Source organism: Malaya genurostris, chromosome 3, assembly GCF_030247185.1.
Source record: "Malaya genurostris strain Urasoe2022 chromosome 3, Malgen_1.1, whole genome shotgun sequence".
Lineage (NCBI taxonomy): Eukaryota > Metazoa > Arthropoda > Insecta > Diptera > Culicidae > Malaya > Malaya genurostris.
In genome coordinates this window covers 234,862,691-234,890,273 of record NC_080572.1, presented here as the reverse complement: position 1 = coordinate 234,890,273, position 27,583 = coordinate 234,862,691, and the positions used below count along the sequence as shown (strand labels likewise).

General features: G+C 38.0%; 1 protein-coding gene across 1 annotated transcript in view; it reads right to left on the bottom strand.

Moving 5' to 3' along the window:
* Nucleotides 1-27,583, bottom strand: part of LOC131439144 (uncharacterized) — a 52,205-nt gene that overhangs the window by 9,260 nt on the left and 15,362 nt on the right. The window contains exon 3 of the mRNA XM_058609817.1: nucleotides 61-3,737. Within this exon, the coding sequence (XP_058465800.1) occupies nucleotides 61-3,737 (3,677 nt within the window). The remainder of the gene's footprint in view (nucleotides 1-60; nucleotides 3,738-27,583) is intronic.

Sequence of the window (27,583 nt, the reverse complement as noted above, 5' to 3'; positions counted from 1 at the left end):
TTTTCGGATTACTATATTATAGCTTTTTTCTTGTTCTTAAATAATAAGAAATCAACTCACCTCTTCATCAGACGTATCAATGGATCCTAGCGGAGCTCTTCCGACCGTGTCTGCCTTCATAGCCGTCTTCTGGAGCTGTTCCTCGCACGTCAGGGCACCACGTTCCATCGTTCCACTGTCGGATCGGTGAATGTCACTACTGAAAACCCTGTACCCGTCATCGTCCTGTACGTCATCCTTTGTCCCGTTGTCGTGTTTGTTTTGTCTGGTGCCTGTCTGAGATGCAGATACGTGCTTTCGCAGTACCATTTCCTCAACAATGTCCACCACCGGCTCCGCCTTCCGTGAGTCCCGTCCGTCGCTGACTAGTCGAAGCTCGTCGTTGTCTTCCTGCAAAACCGAGATATCATTGTCGTCATCCATGGAACCGGACCGATTAGGACCACCACCGCATGCAGGAGTATGAAACAAAGAACGTCGCAGTTTGCTGCCGTTAAAGTTTGATTGTGTGTCAGTGGATGTGTTTAAACGTGTAGGGCTTGGTAGCTCAGCGTTCAACTTCTTCACGCTAACTGGATTCGGTTGATTTTGTTGGTGTTCGACACTACAGTTACTGAACGATGTCCGTTTGATTAGATTTTTAGGGATTTTGTTAACAGTGGCATACAACACGTTTGGATTATTATTGATCATCACGTGTCGATTGTTGGATTCTCCACTGAGGAACTCGTTGATGATTGTTTTGTTGTTTTTCGGGGAGATTTCCTGGTAGATCGGTTCCTGATGCAAATCTGCGCAAACTTCAACTCTACGTTGATCGACACGATCAAGTAATTCGGTGCTAGTGGAAACATGTCTATTCCTTGGTGTGGAGCAGCTGACAGGCTTTGAATATCTCGCCATATAAATTTTGTTGAACGTTAGATCGTGGGAATTGTTTTGCCGTTCGACCTCTACCGCTTGACGAACATTGTTCAAGAAATCACCCATTTGAGCAATGTTATCCAAATTCAAGTCGTCATAGGATTGGAAGTCACCATACTGTCGTGGCGATTCAGCCAATGGACAACTTTTCGAATTATCGTTCGATTTGAACAACTTCTTTGGAGAAATTTTGAGATTCTTCAAGGTTTTCAGAAACTTTATCTCGTGAGATTTCTGCTTCCGTGAGTCTTCTACCGTACCATCTTCCGATGCCATTTCTGGTCCAGAAAAATTAAGCACTGTTCGGGCTGGATATCTGGGACGGCAAACATCATTGCCGGACGTAATCCTTGCAGGAGCGGAGTTAGTAGTGTCGATAAGATTATTTCGTACCATTCCAGATCGTTTCGGACAAGATCCGCAGCGCAGATGGTCTGGAGTGTAGCCCAAATGTTTATGCAGTTGCTTTTTAATTGAGTTTTCCTTGTTCAGATTGGAACCAAGTTCGCATTTCTTCGGTGTTTCGAAGCGTTCCTTTGGCTTCGGTTTCTTTTTCAAGGCTTGCAAATGTATTTTCTTTTTTGACGCTTCGAAAAATGATTTGGTTCTTCGGACAGCTGCTTTCCGGAATGATTTTTTCTCCGATTTTTCATTGCATTTCTTACAGATGGATGAGCTTCCCTCCTCCGGTTCGTGATCACTTCGTCTTCCATCATCTAAAAAATGCCTATTTTCGGTCTTCTTTTCCCGTTCCAAAATGTCACCCGTGGTTCGCCTTCTTCGATCGGGACTTTTCCGTATTCTTTCGCTTCGCTCGGACTGCAGAAACAGCTCCGATCGTCTTCCTTCCCTGTGCTGGCGTCTTTTGTGAGGAGTACTTTTGACTTTCGAATCGGCCACGAAACGCTCGAATTCCGAATTTGATGACGACTTACGCTGCGCAACGCCAGCGGCTCCATCAACCGTATCGATTTCCAATTTGGGTCCTGCAAGACGATTGACATGATGACAGCATGACTGCGACTGTGGAGCCGCTCGTAAATTGGATGATTTAATCAGACGTTTTCGGTTGTCGTCATCCGAATAGTGCAGCATGCTGTAAATGTGTGGCGGGATCGAGGCGGGATCAGTTGACTGTTGCTGCTTCGGAACGGTCCATCCAATGTCGTGCTTTTTGTCTTTTCTATTAAACTTCCACCCCAACAACTCCGGATCCGAATCAAGATCTTTCAACTCAGGGCAACTCGGTTTTCTTAACTTTGGTTTCTGAGAATTTGCCTCGGTTTGAGTAACCCAGCCTATTTTTGAGCTATTGCATGATGAAGCTGCAAAAGTTCGTGGTGGTTTTTTCGGACCGTTGGCATAATTCGAAGCCGAAGAATCGGACAAACCTTCCGATTTGCTAGATGTGGGTTTATCTAGTTTTTTCATGCGTCTCGCCATAAGACGTCCGATCGGTCGGCCGGAGTAACGTGGTTTACCTTCCAGTTTGCCAATGGACAGCGATGAATCGAACGACTCGTCTCCAGCCGATGATGCTTGTATTGCCGAATCGCTGAGGACTTCGATTGGAGTTTCAACTGCCGTTTTACGGTTGATTCCGTACAATCGATCGAAGTGAATGGTTGAGTCAAGGATTTCATTGCAGAAATTGTCGTCTATAATTTTTTGTCGACTAAAAATTGAACTGTCCATCTTCTTTTTCTCCTTTTTCTGTTTTTGTTTCTTTTCCGCAGCACGTTTTTTGCGATGATCTTTGATTTTTGATTTATTCAATATAACAGTTGAGGTTATTTGCATATCGTGAGTTAATTCTTGAACGATGTTGATCATAGGTTCATTCACATCGTCAATCATTCTACGACTGACATTACCACTCTGGTTCGAACGCACACTCCGAATTTCGGAAACATCTTCTAGATCATCTGAACTATCATTATAACATGAATTTGAAGAATCCAAACCGCTTCCGCACTCTAAAAAATCTTGACTCTCAGCAGTTTGAAAATGGTGATTATCGTATGACTGATCAGTGGACATCTCCGCTGTGTCGGCAATCATCGGCACAGGATCAGCATCTCGCTTCAACTCATCTAATTCACATTCCGTAGATTCTTCCTCTTCCTCACTTGACGTCGCATGTCGGATATCTTCATCCGTCACGCTTTCCGGAACTTGCACCTGCACAGCCTTCATTTCAGGACTCGTTCTCAACGGTCTCGTATCACAATTGTCCGCAGTCTTATTGATTATGTTAATCGTAATTGTAGCTGCCCCGGCAGTCACTCTGTGACTTTCCCCTGTTCCCACCACATCTGCTGCTTCAGTTTGTCCGCCGAAATTATCCACACTCATAACGTCCCGACTGCCATCGCTGAAAGTGGAACTACTTCGCACACTCCCGAGACTACTGCAGCTCGCACTAGGCGTTTCGTAATCACTTGTTTCAGTATCATCTATCGGACCACTCTTGGCTCCCCGCCCCTGCGATTCATACTTGGCCACCATCATCATGACCCGACTGTCGTTGTAGTTGTTGTTATTGTTCCGATCTCGACCGTGTTTCACCAATTCCAGAACTCTGTCGGATACGTCAATCCCGCCGATTTGTTTGATCTGGGTTTGAAGTGGGGAATTTGCGTCGTGTTCGGAAAAATCCACTTCCTCACTGGATACCTTTGCTACTTCCGCCGATTGCGTTAGCCCGTCAAGTGGATCTTCCCTCGTTGTGTGCAGCAGCTTCTGTTTTCCCTCATCACAAATGCCGCTACCACCATCAGAGAAGCTATCACCGTCGTTGTCGGTTGTGGTATCTGGAAGTGGAAACAAAATATATGAGAGTGGGGAATGAAGCCATTGATTGAGCGCGTATTTTTTTTGTGTAATGAAGCACAATTTGAACGCACCACGAATTGCTATAATTTTCGATGCAAGGGTTAGTAAGCGATCGAAATTTTGTACCCTTGGCGTCTGCCGTTTGGAAAAGCACTTCCCAATAAACGAGGAAACCTCTTCAAACAACAGCTCGAAACAGCAGACCGGTGGAGAGAGCGTAGGATGAAATCGTGTGCCAATATTTTTGCGGTTTCATCTGGTTGGCTGTACAGCAGTGCAACGGAGAGGTTTGAATCAATTCGAGTGGGAAACCGTAGAAAATGAAGTGCCTGTGTAGCAGCCTCCAGAGGAGCGCGATTTGTCTCAATATTATCGGCTTTTCCTACACATTAAGTCGCGACTTTGCGCTGGCGTTGGAATCCAGATGCGGAGGTCTGGTGTTGCCAGATGTCAGATATTCGTGTGAAAATTGGTTCAAAATTTGTCAGTCGCCAATGGAAAACAATTTTTTGAGAACATATCATTTGCTTAATCAATATTTAGTAATTCTTTTAAAAAAATATTTTCGAAAATTTTGAGACTATTTTATTACGGGAAGCCTATTATTAACGAAAGATTTTCATATTTCTGATTATTTATGAAAACTTACGTAGGGCGCTGGTCTTACAAGCCAGTTGTCGTATGTTCCGAGTCTGGAAGGATTTTTAATGTCTTAGTAGCACAAGCCATTCCTGTGAGTGTGTATCTTTACACAGATATTTCTCTCCGGTCAGTCTCTCGGAGATAGCTGAACCAAGTTCGAAAATTTATTCGCTGTCACTTCCTGAAATAAAATTAAACCATGATAGACAAAACGAACTAAGTTTCTTTCCGCTCAATTTTCTCAGATATGGCGGAACCAATTTCAACTAATATCCTTAGTCTGGGTCCCATCGCATTGTTCCATTCCGGGAAATGAAATGGCAGACTCATTGGCAAAGGTGGGCGCATTAAAAGGTGATATTTATGAAAGACCAATATGCTTCAATCAATTTCTCAGTATCTCTCGTCAGAAAACTCTCGAAAGTTGACAAACTTCATGGAGCAATGGCGAACTGGGACGACGGCTACACTCCATTATCCCTAGGGTATCGACGAAACCTTGGTTCAGGGGGATGAACGTGAGTCGCCGATTCATTCGTGTTATGTCACGGCTCATGTCAAATCACAACACTTTCATCGCACATCTCCAGCGTATTAGGTTCGTGGAGAGCAATCTCTGCACCTGGGGCGACGGTTATCAGGACATCGAGCATGTCGTGTGGTCGTGCGTAGAGTATCGTGATGCCAGGTCGGAGCTTCTGAAATCCCTTAGGGTCCGAGGTAGACCGCCTGAGGTTCCGGTTCGGGATGTGTTGGCGAGTCGGGATAGTTCCTACATGCTTCTCATATACCAATATCTTAAACACAATAATATACAAGTGTGATTCGTTGAATTTGGCATAGAAATTTTTCCTTACTCTTTTCGAGACTAAGAATACTGTTCACCTATAGGTTCGACACTAACATCCGCTCGATTCTCCCAATCCTCCGTCTGTCTACCATCTTTATCGATACTAACAAGATCTTTTTGCTGTTACTAACTTTTCGCTCCCCTTTCCCTTAGTCTCTTCGCCATCTCGATGTCAACTAACTAAATATTTGTCGTTATTAGTTATTTCGTTCCCATACCCCTATTCAACAATCCGTTTTCCACAACAATTATCTGTCTATTTTTTTCATACTACTCGGCAACATCACCATCATCGTCCACGGAAAGCCGCTCCAGTCGATAACTAACATGCGGACCACCTACCGGGTCTTCGTAGCCTGGGGATGTTTCCCGCGGATCCACAGAAGCATGCGACAATTTTAGACACATTTTCACGTCACCTTACTGATTCCAAGAACGGAGGACCACTCCTGTCGATAACTAGCACGCGAGCCACCGGCCGGGTCTTTGACCCATACGAACAGGCATACGGCCACTACCATTGAGAAGCAACGTCACTAATAAAACTTGGGAGACCAGCCACTACATAATCCTAATTATTAGAAAATGCCTTTGGCATCATAGAGCTAACGCATTGTGCCTTAATAAATATATCTACCTTATGAGAAAAAAAACAATTTCAACTAGCTTAGACTCGTTTGAAGGCTACTACTATGTCATTGATAAAGTTCGAAAATGAAATCGCTATTACTTCCGGTTCCGAAGATATAATGGTATAAATGACGTAACCGTCAAAACTAACTTTTTTTTCTCCCCGCTCAATTTTCTCGTAGAGGGGTTAACCGATTTCTACAAGCGTAGAATCGTTTGAAACGTACTTATGGGTTGTGAATCAAATTCGAGGATGAATTTGTTGTCGCTTCTGGTAATATAATCGTATAAGTTACGTAACCGCTAGATCGCGTTTTTTTCAATTCGCACAGTTTTTCAGAATGTTATCAATGATCACGTTGGAATGTATCATTGTTGATATTTTTGGTCTTGAAAATGTTATCGGATATGCGACGTAAGCGCTAAACTCCGCTCTTGCAAACTACCCGAATCAATCTGAATGAATTATTGTCAGAAATTATCAACCCTAGTTTGTGTCATATTTTTTTCCTAATGAAATTTGAAAGATACTGTTTAAATAACAAAAGACAGGCATTATCACACCACTAGGTGGATCAGGAAGGTTTTTTTTTAATAAAATGGTCTGGAGAGTCAAGTCCTTTGTTCCCCAGCGTGCTCTGCTAAATTTTTATTTTGCTTACATCCATTACATTCACAGCTCAACTACTTGGTATCGGTGTGGGGGCGAGCCGCAAGTTCTTATCTGAAGAAACGCCAAACTCTACAAAACAGATGCTTGAAAATTATTTTAAATAAACCCTTACTATTCTTTAGCCTATTGTTATACTCTAACATATTACGTAGGAAACTTCAGCGATCCGAATACACCCAGGCAACCAGTAAGCACTAAAATAGCCTTTTATGAGCATCGAAAATTCTTATAGCTCTATAGCTGCAGTATGACCACGCATCAGTTGTAAATAAATCAAAATTCAGCTTTCTGAATGCACACTAACCAAAAATATTAGGGTTCCAATATTTTAGGGTCATCTCTAATTTCGTTAAGCGGTAGTACTCAAAAGTTTAAGCACCTCGAAAAAAGTCCTTATGCATAATTTGAGCTCAATGGGTAAAGGGTAAACGTTTAAAAATTTTAGATCTTGAAAAATCACGATTGGAGGCCGGAGGAGATTTACATGAAATTTCCGAAATAGCAGTTTTTTTTCATGTCAAATGTCTTGAAATGACATGAAAAGTCAAGGTTTTGAAATGTTTTTTAATCTCAACTCTGAGAATTTTTTGATTTCCGAAATCGAATTTGTTTGTTGTTGCATGAATTTTTTTCGAGATAAAAAAAGTGCCAGAAAGTCGATTTAAAAAAAAAAGGTTTATTCAGAGATGACACTAAATCTCGACGATTCATGCAATTCTGTCCTTCGGCATAAAAACAATTTTTTCGATTTCGGATATTTTTTTCACATCTTCACTCTGGGACTCTAGATTTCCGATATTTTTTATGCATGATTTTTTTTCGATATAACACCATATCTCAACATTTCATGCAATTCTAAGACATTTGGAATTAAAATTTTTTTTGGATGTCAAAAATCTCAAGTCCAAGAAAGTCACCTGGCTAAATCCCAGTGTTTCATGCAATTATAAGTCTTTTGACATCAAAAACAAAATTTTTCGATGATGGAAATTTGATGTACCTTTATGGTGATTTTTCAAGATCAAAAAATTTTAAACTTTGACTGTCAAAACACTCAGCCAATAGAGTGATTCCTATTGAAAAAATAAGCCTCCCTAAAAATTTAATGACCGTATGAATCATGCTATACTGTTCCTTGTTGTGAGCCGTATCATTAGTCAAAAGTACTTCGAACTCGAAATCTATTCCTTCTCATGTGATTTTCGGTTAGAACACACTGTTACCAGGTAAATCGCTGGGCACTTACGACAATCAATTGGTCACATATCAAAATTGCCTGAGTCCCTTTCACTACGGTAGGCCTTGCGAGAAATCGAACAGTAAAACTTCTACACCTGAGGGCGACCGAGCTACTACTACCACTACTACTCCGATCCCATCTAAAGAGCTATCAACTTTCAATGAGGTATAAACAGGGGGTGCTGACTACATTGCTTGCTGAAACTTTATAAACAATGCCTTTGGACGACATACATATACAATAAATATGACTCAATGACAATCAGTTCGCACAGTGTGTTGAACGTACGCACGTGGTTTTGGGTGTTACTTGACTTATTGAAACACAATTTAGTTTACTAATATAGAAGGGTTGTGTTTACTCCACCTGTTTCTATCTCATTGAACAAGTACAACATATAAAGTGGTACGTTTGATACTGATAACAGCAATACAAACAATCGAAAAAATTGTAAATCAGCGACGACGAATTAATGAACGAAGACACGGCCAGTGAACCATCATCATGATCATAAGAAAATATATTATCCTTTTTTCTTATGATCATGATGAATGTTAAATGGTCGTGTCATTTAAAATAGAAAAAAAAAACGTCCAGTGAAAATAATATTATTTACTTCTTCGGCAAACGACCCTGAACTAAACTACTGAACTGTTGAATTTTAACCAAAAGTTAAATGAATCATTTCGCGAAATGGACCCCTACTCATGTATTTCATTATTTCAGCCAAAAGCAGGCAACACGGATCTCACTTCCAGTATCAAGAGTTCCTCCGTAATTTGAAACTTAGCAAGTAGGCAGACAGCTCCGAACTCAATAAAAGTATATACTGCGTGGATATTTGAGAGCACTTTAATTCTGCTGCGAACACAGTCACACTTCGAAAACTAAAGAGGAAAACAGTAAAACCATGCAATCTGTGCTCTGTAGTTGTATTGCCTTAATTGAAATTCGCTGTCAGTTTTGGATACGCGTTCCGAAGATGTATCATTGCACAAGCCTTTTTCGGTTCCATTTTACTTCATCGATCACGAGAACTGGCTAATTTTCCCTGGGGGGTGTGTGGATGTGGTAGATGAAGCTGGCGATCTGCTCTCAAACTGATAACGTGCTGATGATGAACCCCTCTTCGCGCACGTATTTGTGGTCCATCTAATGATTTCAACGCACCCCATATGGCGTCGCCATCGGAAGCATCCATCAGCAGATTCAACGTGGAAGGTACGATCGTTGCAACCGGTGCTCAGACTCGCCCTGCAATGCTGAAAACCTACACCAATTGTACAAATAAAGTAATTTTCAAGTTTCCTTGTTTGTTTGCACCCACTTGAGTCAAAGTAGAATGCTCTTAGCAGGCACGTACCGTCAATAGCGAGAAACCACTTCGACTGTTAGGATTATTGGATATCTGAAAATTCTGATAGACGGTATGAGTTTCTGAACAGCCAAATAGCTTCGAAGAAAGCGAAACCAATTGCTTTGAGCATTCAAACAGGTGCTTCTTCCCATATTGTTCCGCTGGGTATGATGTTCCAGAAACAACTTGCGCTAACACGCTAATGACCCTAATTTCATGGTTTCGAATTATTTTTTTGCTTTGCTTCAGATCCAACCTCGGTGGAAGATTTGACCATGAGTGCAATTCCGGAAAACCACTATACCCACGGTACTGACAATTGATTTATGATTATTTGTTATTATTTTTCACTCGATGGAGTCCGTGACGTGCGGTTGGTTGCGTGGTAGTTACAGGCAGAGGAGATCTGTTTGCGGTCGGGCCGGTTTTGAAGATGCTTTGATTTGCGCAATGCGTAATATGAGTTGCTGGTGGTGGTGGTGGTGATGGGATTCAAGAAACTGATGGCTCCAGACTGTACCCGCATCGTGTTCAGTGTAATCGGAGTCATTGTCGCTGGCAAGCGGCACAGATTAGTCTAAATTAGATTACACTTGTTGTGGATAAATCGTCAAGCTAATGCTCCGAACACGTTTCTTCGTTGTGATCGCATAAGTAATTTTTCTGGAAACTCGACAAGAATAATCGGTGATTCAGTTCGAAGAGTGAATTTTTGGTTCCAAATATCAATTCATTTGTTCAAATCTGCACATTTGAAAAATTGTACAGCATTCATGCATCTTTTTCAAAAAAAATCGTCCACATTTTTTTTAACCATAACTTAAAATACATATTTGTTGATGATTTGGTTAGTGAAATTACAAAAGTGAAGAAGTTACAGCTGAAACAGCATTTAGACTCTTCAGCTTCAATTTTCTGACAGTCATTCCAACAATAGGATATTATTTCACACATAAAAAGCAATAAATTTACTCAAAGTGATCTTCCTGCTAGAAGTAGTCGTTTTGGATATATTTAGACATGGAATTCAAAGAACTCACATTTTTAAACGATTACGCCATGTCAACAAGTCTACACATACAAAAATACTAATTTCCCAGTGTAATAGTAATGTAATTGAGCAGCCCGTGACACTAAAGCGCCTTTGGTGAAAAATGGTCCTACAATGTATGTATAAAACTGCCTGTGCATTTCAAACAACTAAAATTGCTATTGGTAAAACAGTATACCCATTTATCACATTTAGCGCTGTCAGTGTCACCGTACAGTGGAAAATGTAGGTTTATGATGAAACATGATTCATGATGAAACACACAACTATCTTAAATTGTGTTAAATTGGCCAAATTCATAAAAAATTGAGTTCTTTAAATTTCATGTCTAAATATCTCGAAATGTACTATCAGTAAATTGATGAAAGTTTTAATATTCTAAGAGGTTACGTATCCCCCGCCTTAGAAAAGACTTAAGTGTATAGTGGAACTAAATGGTATTTTCTTTAAAAGCGATTTAATTTTTTTCCACAAACCACTAAAAAACGTTATTTTTGCTTTTCTCATAAAGAAATCATAGTGAAAACCGACTTTTGATATAGCATTCGACTCAGTTCGTCGAATACGCAAAATGTCTGTGTGTGAATGTGTGTAACAAAAATATGCACACGGTTTTCTCGGAGATGTTTGGACCGATTTTCACAGAGTTAGATTCAAATGAAAGGTCTTTTAGTTTCATAGCATGTTATTGAATTCCATCCGCATCCGACTTCCGGTTCCGAAGTAACGGGGTAAAATGTGCAACAATATAAAAAAGTGATCGATCGATTTTCTTAGAGACCGATGGATCCATCTTCACAAGCTTAGGTTCAAATGTAAGGTCTTATGATTCCATAGAAACCTATCGAATTTAATTCCGATATGACTTCCGGGCTCTGGAATTACACGCTGATAACATAAAATAATTTTGGACATAACGAATCGTTGTTCCCGGTTGAAGGTAATCCAAACCGGAAATCAGGACAGATAAACGACAGTTAGCTGGATGATGCTGAATCAATTCAGTTTGGCATCACTCGTGTTCATGTCAAGGTGTACGTTTGGTGTACGTTTTGTACAGTTTGTTTAAATTTCATTTTTTTTGGGTATGTATGATTTCTGGGCAGTCCGTTTAGTGCTGTCAAATATTCATTTCGTGCTGAATCCAGTGATTATTTAGTGTTTTTGATTACATAGAAAATGAAATTATTATTGCGTCTCAAAAATGAATTGTCTGTGCGGGGCTAAACCGGACAAAAAAGTGGGCTGAACCGGAAACAGGATTCTCGACTTGAAATTCTTAACGGAATCTTGAGACATACCTTAATATTTCAAACATACCTAAATACCTGAATATTTTAATTCTACTTCTTATCACTTAATCAAACTAGAGTTACAATAAATTTAGTCAAAACGTTCATTATATGGAGCGAAACAATCAAATAGTCTTCAAAAAAACTCTAAAGTCAGTTTCAACATCAATTGTTTGGTACTGCAGGGCGTGGAATTTCGAGACAATACCTATATTCCAAGCGAGCGGAATTATATCTAATGCAAGGTTGAAGCTAACAGACAATCTATACGAAAAAGCATCAAATTTTATTGATATGATAAAGACTGACTGAAAGTAAATTGGTTCGCACAAAAATACTAGTAATTTGTGGTTCAATAAGTTGATAAAGTCCATTCTATAACTCGAACGAAATTTCGAACTTTCCTTCTGATCTCTTGCATTTTGCTCGGTTTCGTTGGATGTCGGAGGATTTATTAGCTTGGAGACAATATCTATCTCGTTGATTGTAAACTACTCCAACATTACCTTGGAGTTTTCTTGGCTGAACCGATTTTCAAATCTAGATTCAAATAAAAGGTCTTATGGTTCCATACATAGATCCTGATTTTCATTAGGCTCCGACTTCCGGTTCCGGAATTACAGTGCATCAAATACGTGAAAATAATGTCACTCACTTTTCTCGGAGATTTCTGAACCGATTTTTACAAACTTGGATTCAAATCAATGGTTTTAAAATGCCATAACAATATTTTAAATTCGATTTGGATCCAACTCCATAATTCAGATGTAAGGTGCTTAGTGCAACAATGTCAATTTAAAAATATGTTTTCCATTACTTAACAATTCATTAAATAGGTTAGTAAATTTATCTAGTTTCCAGATCATGATAGTATATAACCAAATAAAGTATTGATAGTCCTATAAATGATTTAGTGAATTTTATCCAAGTCAACTTTCGGTACATTTTTTCCAAAATTCGAACCGTCACAGAAAATCGCGAAAAATGTGTAGGTCATATTTGTTTTTCAGTAGAATGAACCGAATGTCATTATGTCGATATTCAGTTTTCGGTTTCAGAAGTACCGAAAATAGTGGCCCTTATTACCGTTCTCACTTCCACTTTCACATTCACTGCACTTACATGTCACTTCACTTGATTTTCCTTATTACCAGTATCACGCACAGTGAAGTAATGACCGTAGCGAAAAAAAAACATTTTTCAAACAAAATTTTGTTAATGTGATGTTCGTAATAGCCACAAGCTCATCTAAGTAATTACTTTTTTCTCTAAATTCTCCTCATTCACTTTACTTGATTTTCACCGTGAAGTGCTATCGATAGTAAGTGTCACAATCACTTCACTTGGTTTTCACCGGATATTATGGTTGGAAGAACATCTTTTATTCCCGCGGAATACGAGTAAGTGACTCTACTTACATATCCGCCCAACCCTTTTTGTTCGCTTTTCGGTAACAGCTACAGTAAGAAGGTGAATGGATGAGTCATATCGGGGCTACTGTAAGTCTACCCGCATCCACTGGCAAGTCCTTGAACTGATGGTGGCTTCACTTCACATCATCATCACATCACATCACTTCCAGATATTAAATTATACAAACGTTGAATCTAGCCTTGAATGGTGTCGACTTGGTTAAACACCATATGGACTTTACAAAGGATCGTGTCTTCAACACGAATCAATACCATGCCATTTTTGAGATTTTGTGAATACGCAAGTAACTCAGTTGGATGTAATTTATCATTCCGACCTAAAAAGACGTCGAACAACAATTCATCTGTTCGTCCGATTGATGGTAAGCAAAAAAGGACACTACAATCGGTTACAATGTGTTCGCATCGCTCGAACCTCGGTCCAGTACCGGTCGCAATTAACTTACCTTTATTGAAATCTTCGTCGCAAGCAAGCAACTCATTCGCCGTCGCCGTTAAGTGCATATTTTTCTTGCTAAAAGTGCATTATAACAGTGTCTCCATCGAGCACGTTCGGGGCAAGGACGCAGGCGGAATGCTGCTGAAACACCGCATAAAAGCATAATTTCTGCGACGTATTATTTATCTGCCAACGTAGCCTTATTTTATGGATTTCTCTCGCAGTCTTTTATGCCTCCTTCGTGTAAATTTTATGACTGGTTTTCGCAGACCGTTGCAAACCAACGATCCTGCCGTACGATCCGCTGAAAATTGAAATGTTTGTATTCACCGTAACGTGTCCCGTCCAAAAGCGGTCAATGACAGTGGATTGTACAATGACCGTTGCATTGTAGCAGTTCAAATTCCGATGACGTCGCGAGCATCTCAGATCTGATTGTCTGTGATGGAAATCAAAACTTCAAGCGACTTAGAACGTTTAGCTAAGCACGGTTCACTGAAAGGGTAGAAAATTGACTGCCTTGAACTTGACTCGATTGGTGGCGGGGGGTTGCTGAGAAATATGACCCGACACCTCCACCAGAGCTCCCTGTTCGCGTCCGACTTCCAGTTTTTTGCTGCACCTCAAAGTGCTACGAGTTTTTTTTTGCATGTTGGCTTCGGTTTGATTCAACTGGTGTTCGATACTGTTATTGAGGCGTACACGAAGTAGTTCATAATTTCTACACGGTAGCTGGTTTTCTTCTTACCAACCAACCCAATTCAATCCGAGCACGGCAGAGACACTGTTATTAAATGTTCGAAACACGTTTGCTTTCAAAATTTGAATATTTCCTCTCCCTCGCACAGTTTCTCCTGCTCCGTCTACCGCATCGAGTGGTGCTCGGCGTCGATTCCGTTGGTATTTCACCTGTTCACGCGTGTCGAGATTCAATAATGACGATACAAATTTCTATGTGTGTTCGGAATAAAATTTAAAATACGAGGCCAACTAAATTGATCAATTGGCAGACGAGTAGCGATTCTGAAGTTTAATTTATTACGACTGCCAGTACAGTGTTAATAGAATCAATCGAAAAAAAATCAACGACTCCGCGACGGACGAACTGATAAATATCTGAGACGAGCAATAAAACAAGCAAATGGTCATTGACACTTGCGCATACGAATTCCGAATTTCCGACACGCACCTGTCAAAGCCAAAAAAAAAAACGGTGACGATGCGAGATTTTGATTTGTTTATCTTTCTTCGTTCTAATTCTAACATTCACGACATGTGAAGCCCACAAACAAATAAAACAAACCGGTGCTCCCCGGTGTCCGGAAGAGTGGAAGGAATCGAAGAAAACATGGAATCTGCATACAAACTCAGAACGTAATATACTTATTTGCGAGCCACAGATAGTCGTTCACCTCAAAACAGCATCGCGGAATGATGATTTCTCCGATTATATATGCGCGGTAGGGAATCAGCGCCGGCTAGGGTGTCTCACAAAAAAAAATTATTTGGTTTATTTGATGAAACCAAAATAATTATATACAATTGTAATTCAAGTCGCGAATGAAATTTTCCACAAGTTTTTATTCAGACAAAAAATCATCGTTCAGGAAACTCACTGCAGAGAAGTTCAATTGTACTGATTTTTTGCGAAAGTGTTTCTCACTGAAACTGATTTCATATAGCAAGCAATCAATTGTGCAAAGTTCACTAGCAAACATTCTTGTCGATGATATTTAAGAAAAAAATGTTCGCACATTGAATATATCTGATATAATTCTCGAATAGAGGATTTTTGGAAAGTTAATATTCATACATGATGAATAAATTTGCCGTTGAACAAAAATTGAACATTTCTAAAAATGTTCAATGCGCGTAGGGTGGAGATAAATGGCTCAATACAGTTCGCTTTCACATTTCATTCAAGTCAGTCGATAAAACAACACCGCTTACGTTCGGGACGGAAGAAACCAAGTACAGTATTGTGCAGTGAACAATAGAACGATCTCGAAATGAGTGAACCAAACGAACAAAAGCTGCCGCCGGTACGAAAGAATACAATTATTGTTGACTTTAGGCAGTGTAAAATTCGACCTTCGATACGAGAACTTGAAGGTTTGCTTAAGGAGCAAATGCATCTTGACATTAAACGTGTGCATTTACTTCAATGCAATAAGACAAATAATGTTGTTTATATCCAGTTCTATAAAGAGTTGGATGCAATTCAATTCGCTAAAGACAAAAATAATGTGCACTATGTGGAGCATGAAAATATCAAGTACAACATTTCAGTATAAATGGAAGATAGTGCTATAGAAGTGGGTGTACATGATCTTCCCTCAAGCGTCATCGATCCTTATATTCTCAAAACTATGTCCCAATACGGAGAGATTCTTTCAATCGAAAAAGAAAAGTGGAAGATTTTTTCACCGGTATTCTAAATAGCGTACGTTTGTTACGCATACGCTTGAAGAGGCCTATACCTTCTTATGTGACTTTCGGCCAAGTTACAAGAATCCCGTGCAAATCACTTGTTACCTATGACAATCAGATGGCCACATGTCAATATTGCCCAAAAAGCTGTTCACTACGGTAAGCCATGTAATAAACTGGACAAGGGGACAACCACACCAAAGGACAACGGTGCTTCCTTCAAACCAACCCCAAGCAACTCGAAAAGAAGACGGAAATTGACAACAATACCACCGATGTGGCAATGGATAACGAGACGACCCACGAACAAAGTGCCCCTCAATTCTCGCAGGAGGGAGATGAAAGCTTCTCTCCTCCTATAAAAAGGGTGATAGCGAGATCCAATACAAAAAAAATATTTAAAAAATCGGCTCAATCGGCCACGCAAATAGGCCTGAATAAAAATATCATTTGAATAAAAATAAAAATGGATCAATAGTGGTGATGTATTCGGAATTTTTCGGCAATAAGTAAGATCATCGATAGAAGCAGAAAGTGCTGTGATTAATAATAGTTATAATGATAATAAAAACCTGTTTTCATCCACCTTTCTTATATCTCATATATTAAATGTGATTTATTCTTCAAAAGAATTTTCTTCGATTCTTGAAAAACAAAAAGGATTGTCCATACACTAGTATATTCTAGAGTGAATCAGTACTCAGGTCGGTTAGACCATATCTGAGAAAACGAAGTGAGCCCAACTATTGCAGGTACTTCCGAACCGGAATCCGATAGCCGGTATAATCAAAGTCGGTTCGAGAAAAGGGATTGGAAACCATTGTTGAGTCTTTGGTTACAATTTTCGGTCGGTAATCGAAAACTGGGAACCAGGAAGGCCGAAATTAATTTGTTTGGACGTCTACTGACAATGAGTACCGATTGGAATAGTTTTGAGGCTAGTTTAGAAATTTTTTCATGTTTGTCCACGTCGCCGCTTTTAGTGATGGGATAAATATTTTAACAATCTTCACCCCGATTTCCGAAATTGGAAGTCGGATCCGGACGAAGTTCAGGAATTTAATATGGGGCTATAAGACCTTTCATTTTAACCTAAGTTTGAGCAAATCGGTCAAGCCATTGCAGAGAAAAGTGAGATCCACTTTAGAATATATAATAACTATTTCCGGTGCTTCTGGAATCAGAATACTGGGGCCAGGATAGCCGAAATCGATTTGTTTGGTTGTCTACTGATAATAGCTACCAATTGGAGTAGTGTCGGACCAGATTAGAAATAGATTTACGCTTTTCGTTTCACCACTTTAAATAATGGTATCAAATTTTACCCTATATTTCCGGAACCGGATGTCAGATCCTGATAAAAATTGAGAGTTTAGTTTGGAACTATGAAACTTTTCATTTGAACCCAAGATTGTTACAATCGATCACGCCATCTTGGAGAAAAGTGAGAAAGTAATTTAAAAGAGGAATTTTTTGATTAAACACGCTGTAATTCTGGAACCGGACTTTGGATCTAAATAAAATTCAGAAACTTTGTATGGAACAATTACACCTTTCATTTGAATCTAAGTTCATGAAAATCGATAAAGACATCTCCGAGAAAAATTAATGCAAAAAAATGTTACATACATACATACACACATACAAACATTTTGCGTACTCGACGAACTGAGTCGAATGGTACAAGACACTAGGCTGTCCGGATCTCGGTTTTCACAGTGATTGCATAGCCTTTTCATATGAGAAAGGCAAAACATTAAAAGCGCGCCATTCAAACTGCTACGCCTGCTGTGTGTTTGAGATATGCACAATGCTGCACTCCTGTTACTTCTATAAATAAAATTCATGCTAAATAGCAAAACTTTGTTAGGTTTAATCTAAATAGTGCATTGTGATCAACCAGTAGGTATTAAAACAACTTTTTGCCTTTCTCATATAGAAAGGTTATGCAATCACTGTAAAAACTGACTTTTGAACCGAGGCCCGGAGGGCCGAATGTCATATACCATTCGGCTCAGCTCGACGAACTGAGCAAATGTCAAATGTGTGTGTGTATGTGACAAATAATGTGACACGATTTTCTCAGAGATGGTTGAACCGATTTTCACACTCATATTCAAATCAAAGGTCTTACGGTCCCATAGATTGCTATTGAATTTTATCCCGATCCGAGTTCCGGTTCCGGAATTACAGAGTGATATGCACAAAAAAAAATGAAAATAAATGTCACTCACTTTTCTCAGAGATGGCACGACCGATTTTCACAAACTTAAATTCAAATGAAAGACCGTATGGTCCCATAGATCGCTATTGAATTTTATCTTTATCCGACTTCCGGTTCCGGATTTACAAGGCAATATGTGCAAATTCACGAGAAAATGCGCACCTAATTTGCTCGGAAATTTCTCAATCGATTTTCACAAACTAACAAACAAATAAAAGGTCTTGAAATTCTTTAAAAAGTCCTCGAACAGTTGATCCAGATTCAACTTCCGGTTCCGGTATTACAGAGCGATTAGTGAAATTGTGGATTTCTCCACAAGCGATGGCGAAAAGAAATTCATCTAGTTGACAGATTTGTTAGTTAGTGGATATATCAATCTACTTTGTGACTAATAGTCCTCGGTTTCTGCTTCCGGAAGCACCGATAATAGTGAAGAAAAGGTCCAAAACCGGAACTCACTTCGATTTCTCAGCAACAGTTAAACCGATTTTCACAAATCAAGATTCAAATTAAAGCTCTCAGTTTCTTAAAAGATACCGTGCAATTTCATCCACATCCGACTTCCGGTTCCGAAATTATAGGGCAATTAAGATCAAAACTTTCAAACTATCATACAAAATGATGCAATATCGGTACGCATCGGTACGTGCTGGTAAGGAAGAAGAAAACGCCACCGCCTAGCACACAGAGCTTGCTTAGTTCAATTTTGTATAACGGGGTTGTCACATTTGAATCTATATTAACTTGACATAACTGTTTCCAAATTGAAGAAGTGATGGTAGTTTATACCAGAGAAAGTTTATGATTTAATTCAAGTTTGAAAAAAATTTTGACAGACTCTTCTAGTGATGTTTTCGCAAAAAAAAGATAATATGAGAAAGGCATCATTACACCACTAGGTGAATCAAAAAAGGTTTTGTTGTTATATTCACTATTTGGAATGTTGTTGTTCATATTTACCACCCTACGTGCATATAAAAATATCAAATTCTCGAATTACATTCATTTACTGAATTACTGAATAGGATTACGAACCTGAATTTTGCAAATTCTAAGTCGGTCAAAGGATTCGATTTTAGTTCTTGAATTCAGTTCTAGTTTCTAGTTTCTGGTGTAGAATTTAGGTTTTGGTACAATTAAAAAATGATGGAAAAAAGTATTCAATCAATCAATCAATCAACGCACGATTATCTATATTCGGAAGTGTGAAAGAAGCATGTCAGATTTTATTTTCATTTTCACGTCAACCAGTTATGTTTCTGACATTTTTTGACCCTATTTTGTTCTATAATTTATTGGGCGATATATTAAAAATAATAAGTATATCAATTTATCGAAAAGTCAAAAGAGGAGAAACTAATTGATGTGGAAGATCTCTTGGCAGCCAACTGTCTAGAGTTTTACGAGCTTCGGAAGTTTATTCCGTGCATGGTACTTTCTGTTGAGATCGCATTGTGTACCAAGACAAATCCAAGATCTTCTGACATTACCACTAACACATCTCCTATCCTATGCACAGTGATAATGATTAGCTACTCCCAAGCCTTATTTTCTTGGATCATTGTGCATTTTCATTCACTCGGTCAATCACGAAATGCAACTACAGGTAAAACTACTTCAGCTCAACTCAGTAAGGTTGCTGCAATACTAAGAAAGATTTTATTAAAAAATCGTTTGGAATCGATACACGTGGCTCTGATTTGCAATATGCTTACGTATTTTTTATTTCAAATTTAATATGGCTTTGAGAGCTGTGATTTGAGGAACGAATACTTACACGAGTGTTGCGTTCTTCCGAAAATCTTAAGAGCTTATTATAGCTTTGTTAACTACGTTGATATTGTGACACGTAACTAAGTGATGATGATGATGGAAATATACATCGGACTGAAATTGAAGCTAGGCGGATCGGATCGGAGTCAAAATACATGAGAGTAAATCGTCCCAAAGAGTAATAACAACGACGATATCGAGGTGGTTGAAGAATTTCTATTTGGTTACACCGTCATAGACATAGAAGGATTGTTGGCTGAATACAGCAAAGGTAAGGTGAATCGATTTAAGGATGCCATCGAATAAAATATTTTAGTTCTACATGCAGTATACACTCGATTAAAGTTATAAACATAAACAATTGTTCATTCGGGTGCCAATTCGAAGCGATAACAAATATTAATGTAGAACAAGCAATTTACAGTATGTACATCCAAGAAAACCGTTGAGAATTATTTTGCTTTGCTCATGGGCAAGCTTAACGTGGTCTCAGTTTACGATCCGTTAAATCGTCTCACGTTCATGATGTTATCAGCTTACAGACCATTACTGCGTGAAGCGCGGCAAGCATCTATCACAAAAAAATAAAAGAAAACGCCATCCAAATGGTAAGTGAACCCATTATTGTCTTCTTCGGTGCGCGTAAAAAGGCTCAATTTGGGTGCTGACATTTTCGAACAGCTGAAGGCCATTGCTATCACGAGTAATTATTTGTGCCATTTATTTTCCCATATGCCTCAAGAAACAATTATCGTAAAATCCAACCGACATCGAACTCGAAGACGGTTCAGTGCTCCCATGAAATCTATTGATTTGCACAGCTTGACAGTACGGTACAAAAACCGAATGTGTTTGGCACATTGTGAAGCTCGAAATCAGTGTGTGCGTACGTGCAATGCCAGCATATGGAGCCGGTCATTACCGACTGCTGTTTTGAAAGCCAAATGAGTGAAACGAGATCCGGCAGTGTATGAGAAATTGATTTTTTCCACATAAAAAGCATTCATTGATCGCAACTTTAAGATGGTTTAACAAAATATAACGACACTTGGAACGCTGTTGCTCTCATGCTGTTTCACTTCCAATAGCTTTGTCTTTCAAGGCAAGAAAAACCTTTACTGAACTAGTTCATTCAAAAACCATTCTCATTGATTTGTAAATTAGATCACCCCAATCTAGCTGTCTACTTTTGTTGAATATCAATTAGAGCAGGTAATCTCCGAGCGGCCACGAACCGGATTGAGAGTTGAAGATGAATCGATAGATCGGGTTTATTAATTGATCTTATTACAAATTCTTTGAAGTTTGTCTTTGTTCTAGACACAGTTTGGATCACACGTCTTGAGTTCTGCTTTACATAGCAATAAGACCTTGTTACAATTGAATCGAGAGAGGAAAAATTGAACACAGTTCGATGCTATGCTTGTTATTTTGATTACAAATAGTATTTGCTTTTCAACAACATCTGCCACCACACTCTAATTGTGTTCTGCTAACATGATGTTTCTGTTCGAACGCCGATTGTGACGGTGCCGGATCTCAACGCATCTCAACGTTGCAAATTTCTCCAACTCCGTGTCGCGACATTTTGCTGGTGCTGTGCTGGTGTCCTCGATATGCACAGTGACAAGCATGAAAAAAGTGCCATTTGTGGTGCGACGTATTGACAACGTGATCATCATAGCCACTCGGAAAGTATACAGTTCAGGTTTCAACGAGATTATCGCCATTACGAGCCATTATCATCGAGCGAACGTGGCTGAGTCCGTATGGAAGGGATCTGTCGGTATTTTGAACGTAAGAAAATGTGGTTAGTATGTATCGTAGTATAAGGCATTTATGTACAGTGACAAAGCCGTATTGGTATTTTTAAATGAAGTTTAACTCGGAACAGTTACCCTGGGCAATCACCTCTGCAAGGAACTTGATTAGCAAGAAATATTTACTGTCAGCGCAGTAAGAAACTTGTATTAGCTAATTCGTCAGATTTATATTCATGTGCGCTTAAAGCTTGATTACATACATAAACCTATTTACCTTGTGCAGCACAAGCGAACAATAATGATTGGAATGATTACGCTATCACTGTTAATTACCAGTTGAAGAAAAAAAAATCTGCAGTTTCAGTGAATATACACCAAGTCTCACATTTAAACATGATCAGCTTAGAGAAAGCAAATGAAAAGTCAGATAAGATAACTTCAACCCATTTAATTTAGCTTTATTTTTCATATAAGTTCAAAAGTTATCGACTGTAAAAAAACCACTTCGAGATCAGAGTTCCGTGCTAGATGAAAGGTAAAATTTGATACCTTACAAAACCATTGTTCACTGCATACTACAACTACTTAACGAATCTCAAATGTCTTTACTCGGTGAGTGATAGGAAAAAGATGGATCGATGGCATCGCATGTATGATTGAAATGGAATTTCACTGCTTGTGAACATAGTAAATGTACAGGCACTTGGTTTCACCGGGTTGTTTCTGAGATCTTGTTACCCCACATATCCAACAATACTCAATGGTGAATTGGAAAACGTAAGAGGCAAGATATAAGAGTATCTGATGCACAAGAAGATTACATTTACATTACTTGTAAATAAAAAGTATATTTCAAACAGTTCAATATTGACGATTTGTTTTAAGGCTTGTTCGTGACATAATCTGGACACTACCAAAATACATATATCCACGGAAATACTTCATCTACGTGTGAAATATTTCACAGATTTATGAAATGGTTTTCCTGGTGCGCGAGACTAAAAATTCCCGGTTTTTTAACATGTCCAAAAAACATCGAGAGTTGAGAAATAAGTATTTTTCGGGCATTTCCTTGGAACTACGATTAAAACTCTCATCCACAGTTTGTTCAAACGTTTATCTTCTGAACTAACAATACCATCCAGCCCAATGTATTCCATCTTTATTTTGTCCTTTACTTCGTCAGTAACTTCGATGTAACAATAGGATTAAAACAAGAAACATATCTGGCCAACGATGATGAAAGTGATCAGTCTTGCATTTCATGAAGGAATGAAGCATCAAAATTATTGCAATTTTCTTGAAAAATCGTCACATTTTTTTTTTTTTTGCTTTTTCCAATAATGCTCTTAAGTGCAGTTTTCACATCATATTCGACGATTATTGGTGGTGTTTTGTAGTTTTCCAGAAATATCATCAGTTATTTGAAAGCCTAATGATGAAAAATTAAATTTAAAGTCTTACAATTAAAATAAAATAATTATTTTTCGAACTATTCGATGTTTTTCATGACTACCACTGAATAAGTCTTTTAAAGGCTACCTGGAAAATCAGTCCTTCTTAAAACTTATGCAAGTTAGGAGTGTATTCTAGAAATGGGGAAAAACCGTTCATTTCAAAGAACTGTTGAAAACTTGATAGTTGTACCGAAAGAATTAGTTCTATTGAACCGTTCTTTCGTTTTGCTGAAACTTTGTATGTTTCTTCGAAAATAATATGAGAGCAACAAATTATATTTTGTAGTAAACAAATTCAATAGTAGTGAGTGATTTTTGCATGTGTTCAACCATCATTCTTCAAGCCAGCAAACGTTCCGAAAGACGCAACTTATTTGTATACATACTCAAAGAACTCGATTACTTTTATTTCCATTGAGAAGAATAGAGAGCTATCATTCTTCAATAAAGAACTCCAGTTCTCTCAATCTTCGAGGAGAACTAGTTCCTTTAGACCGTTCGCGGACTGACCATCTCTAGTGTATTCCAATGCTTTTTTAGCCTGGTATAGTCTGGAAAAAGTATAAAGTTAAAAATTGAAAATGGATGAACTAAAGAACAACACTCCTCTCGCAAACCCGATTCCTTCTAACAACCAGTGGCGTCTCGTGATAAAATTTACGGGTTGTGCACTGCTTATGGTATGATATCAGAACCGTTTCGACGTTGAGACTGAGATAGCAATTTGTTTTCAACTGCCATAAGCATAAGAGGCACTGGAGCCTCTCCTGAATGTGTTCAAACAAGTTCTCACAGATCCTATTTGACCAGTTGTGCAGTGCACGAGGTGCAAATGAGGACGAGAGACCATTGCTAACAACATATACGAAATTCTTTCAGAGTTGGGTTTTGGCGAGAGAACAAAATCCTTCTAGAATTCTTAAAATGTACGCTTGTCACTTTGGAAAAACAACAACAATCTATGCCTCTAGTGACTGAGATGATCTAAATTTGATTCTCCTACCATCGACACTGAACATACGAGTTCTGCAAAACCAATTTCAGCTGTCAAAGAAGGAAATCAAATACTCCTTGCAAACGGTGGATAAAATGAAAGTCGACAGCTTTGTCGATTTTGTGAATCCTATTGAAATCAATACCAAGATTACCAAACAAGTATTGTCACAATTTGACATTACTGAGACAAATTTTAGTGAAATTAGGGAAATTATTGGCTGCAAACTAAAAACACGGCCCCTAAGATTTCTTAAAAAATTTATCATGTTACCTGATGTTACTTTTACCATTATGTATACTAATTCTGAAATTTGAAGAACAACACTAGAAAAGGTCTTAAGTGCAAATGACAGTTCCTCTTTCTTTACTCTTTCTTTCGATTATTATGGTCCTATAGGCAATCATCCTATCTTACACTTTGCATAGAATAACGACTGAAACTATCAACTTTCGATCTGCTGTTAAAAAAATGTTGAAAAATACAGTAATAATTGAAAGAGGAAATAAACAAAGAGATACTGTCATTTGCACTTGGAATCTTTTCTAATATTTGTCGAGATTTAATAGAAATCCAGCAGAAGTATCCAAATTATCTTTATTTTTCATTATGAGCGTTCATTGTTCTGTTATTGATGAAAACTAAGAAAGCGCTTATTGAATTAAAATTGCTGAGGTGTTGGCTTCATTTTCAATGGATTGTGTACCATTGAACCTGTGAGGGACAATAAGAAGTTTCAAAACTTGTACTGAACTTGTAGTTCAAACACAAAATGGCCTTCAGCTTTCCATTTGTTGTATAAGGAAAATCATGATGCTGAAAATCGTTACTAAGATTAGGACTAGTAAATTTTTTCCCGGATTTGCACTAAAATTCCCTACTTTTTCCCGGTAAAACCAAATTCCCGACTTTTTCTCGGTTTTCCCGGTCACTTCCCGAATAGAAATTTACATAACCTTTTATTTTACAAACGCGTAAAGAACAATATATATCATGGTAATTATTGTTTTTTATTGTAAAGATTCAACTTCAAGCAATGTGTAACCAACAGTCTAAGAATAAAACTTACTGTTACATTATTTTCCATAGTTTTTTTTATTAAAGCTTAGGATATTAAGTAATTCACAATCATAGAAAAATGGAAATTATTGGAAAATATGAGTTTTTTTCGATACCGCCAAACGATTTTTTAAGCATACTTAATTTTTTTTCTTGAATTTCCACTCAACTGCTAAAGCAGCTGAAAAAATATTATTACGTATGTCAACTCACCTGACCTTCCGTGAATTTTTAAGATGATTTTTATTCAATTCAATGAATGCATCGAAATGCAAATATTAGCTCTGATATTATAGTTTATTAAATAAATAAAAGACAAATTTTGAACAATATAAAATGTTGTTACGTTATTGAACTCGACTGTGTTTTTTCCAAAACAATTAACAGTGTACATAACTTCACACATTATAACCTTGAATTGAAAAAAAGATTTTACGATATCCTGTCGCGTTCAAGCATTTCTTGTTCTTTAATTAAGCGTAAAATGCCTAAGCGTAGCAGAAAAACTGATCAAAAGAATAGTGTTGGTATGTATAATTATAAAAAGGACGAACAAAAACTAACGATATGTTTGTTTGAAGGTGGAAATAAAAAGAAGCAGCACGGAGCAGCAAAGGCGAGCAATGATATCTATCTGCAGCAAATGGTTTGTTATTTTGAAAACTGTGACTGCGAAAATCATTTTGTTTAGTAGTATGTATGTTTACAACTAATATTTACATTTTCCTTACATAGTTAAACAATGTACTCAAAGAAAACAATGTAGAACTCAGCCGAGATGGGCATGCATTCGTTGATGTGGCTCGTGCCAGTGTATCATCTTTGCAAGATGATAAAATCGACCCGTTGGATTTATCGTTGTCCCAACAGGACATCTGTGATAACCGATACGAAAATGTTAAGGGAAATACTGCACACTGCATCGAATATATTGAATTAGAAATGTTAGATGAGATTCAAACCAGCACATCTGTTGGATCTAGTGATTTTAGTGGCATTGCTACGACCTCAGCAAGCTTGTTCATCCAATCGATCTGGTAAATTGAATGATCCTTTGACTGTTCCGGAAGTTGAAAAATCTCCGGATGTCAATGTTCCTGAATCTGGTGCATGCATTCGTTCTGTCAGAGAGGTCACCCTGTCGGTCACTAATGGAACACATAACATGAATGATAATTCACATGACGAACCCAGCACCGCGCACAAGACGAATTGACATGATGAATATAATAGAGTACTCGAAAAGTTAAAAAATAAAATAGCTGAAAATAAAAAACAAAAGGAAAGCATCGAAAAACTAAGGAAGGATTTGGCAGAGGCGAAAGACATCGCTCTCATTCAAATACAGGAAAACCAGAGATTAAAGTCTAACGGACAAGTTGTAAGTTTTTTTTTTTTTATTAATGAATTGAATATCAAGATACCTAAGACAAACTTGTATGCATGTAAATGTTTTAACGATGTTTTCCTGTCTGAAAAAGACTTTTACGACTGATCCAAATATTAACGTAACCGTGAAGCAACTGGAAGATATAGACAGAGAATCGAAGAGCGTTGGACAGTTTGTGCAGAATCTGGCTTTGCTGATGTACGGAACTGAAGCCTTGCGAGAAATGTCGGTTACTGGTCGCAAATACGCACAATCTACAGATAAATTAATAAGACCGCCAATAGACGAAGCTAAGCTGCAATTTATCTACAGTAAGCAAACAGAAATGCTCAATCATTTTTTTAATTGTTTCAATCACACCATTTCAGAAAAAGCTCAAGAGAGACTAGGTTTACATGAAGGAATGAGTAATTTTTCGATCATCTCTCTTGAAGCTAATCGCGCAGTAATCAATAGAGCACTCGCAGAAAAAATAGCTAATTTGAGGAAGGCAGCCATCTACGCATCCAATCGTAACATTCGAAACTAGCAGGTTTTGAAGACATTCAACATATTTTTAAAGTGCTATATCGTTTAATTACCGTTTCAAGAGAAATAAGATACTTGGAAAGTTATTGAATTTATTTATATTGAACTGATGGAATACTTTTCATTGTCCTTATATAGTAAAAACAGTACATATTGTATGCAGAATAATAAAAGTACAGTAAAATACATTGTTTGAAAATTAAATTTAACTGTTTTTTCTATGTTGACCCAGTAAATGAACTACTGTTCAAACAATTTCCATATATGGAATATTATGGTAAATAAAATCTGATACGGTTGCAACATGGTTTGCTCAGTGTTACTACAATGCTTTTTGTTGAAAGAACAATAAATTTACATCAGAATCCAAGAGATTGTAAAAAGTCACATCTTATTCAAATTGCAAATTAACATTAAACGTTATAGTTTTTGAAAAAAAAATGTATGGAAAAATTTGATTTTTTTAATGTTAAGATACATAACCACCCCCCTTTTTTACTGTAAAAACCGATTTTACAGTAAAAATTGAGGTTAAAACGTTAAATTTCATTGTTTCTTCGGTGTTCGGTTTACAATGCATTTTGTTGTAAAATAATGTA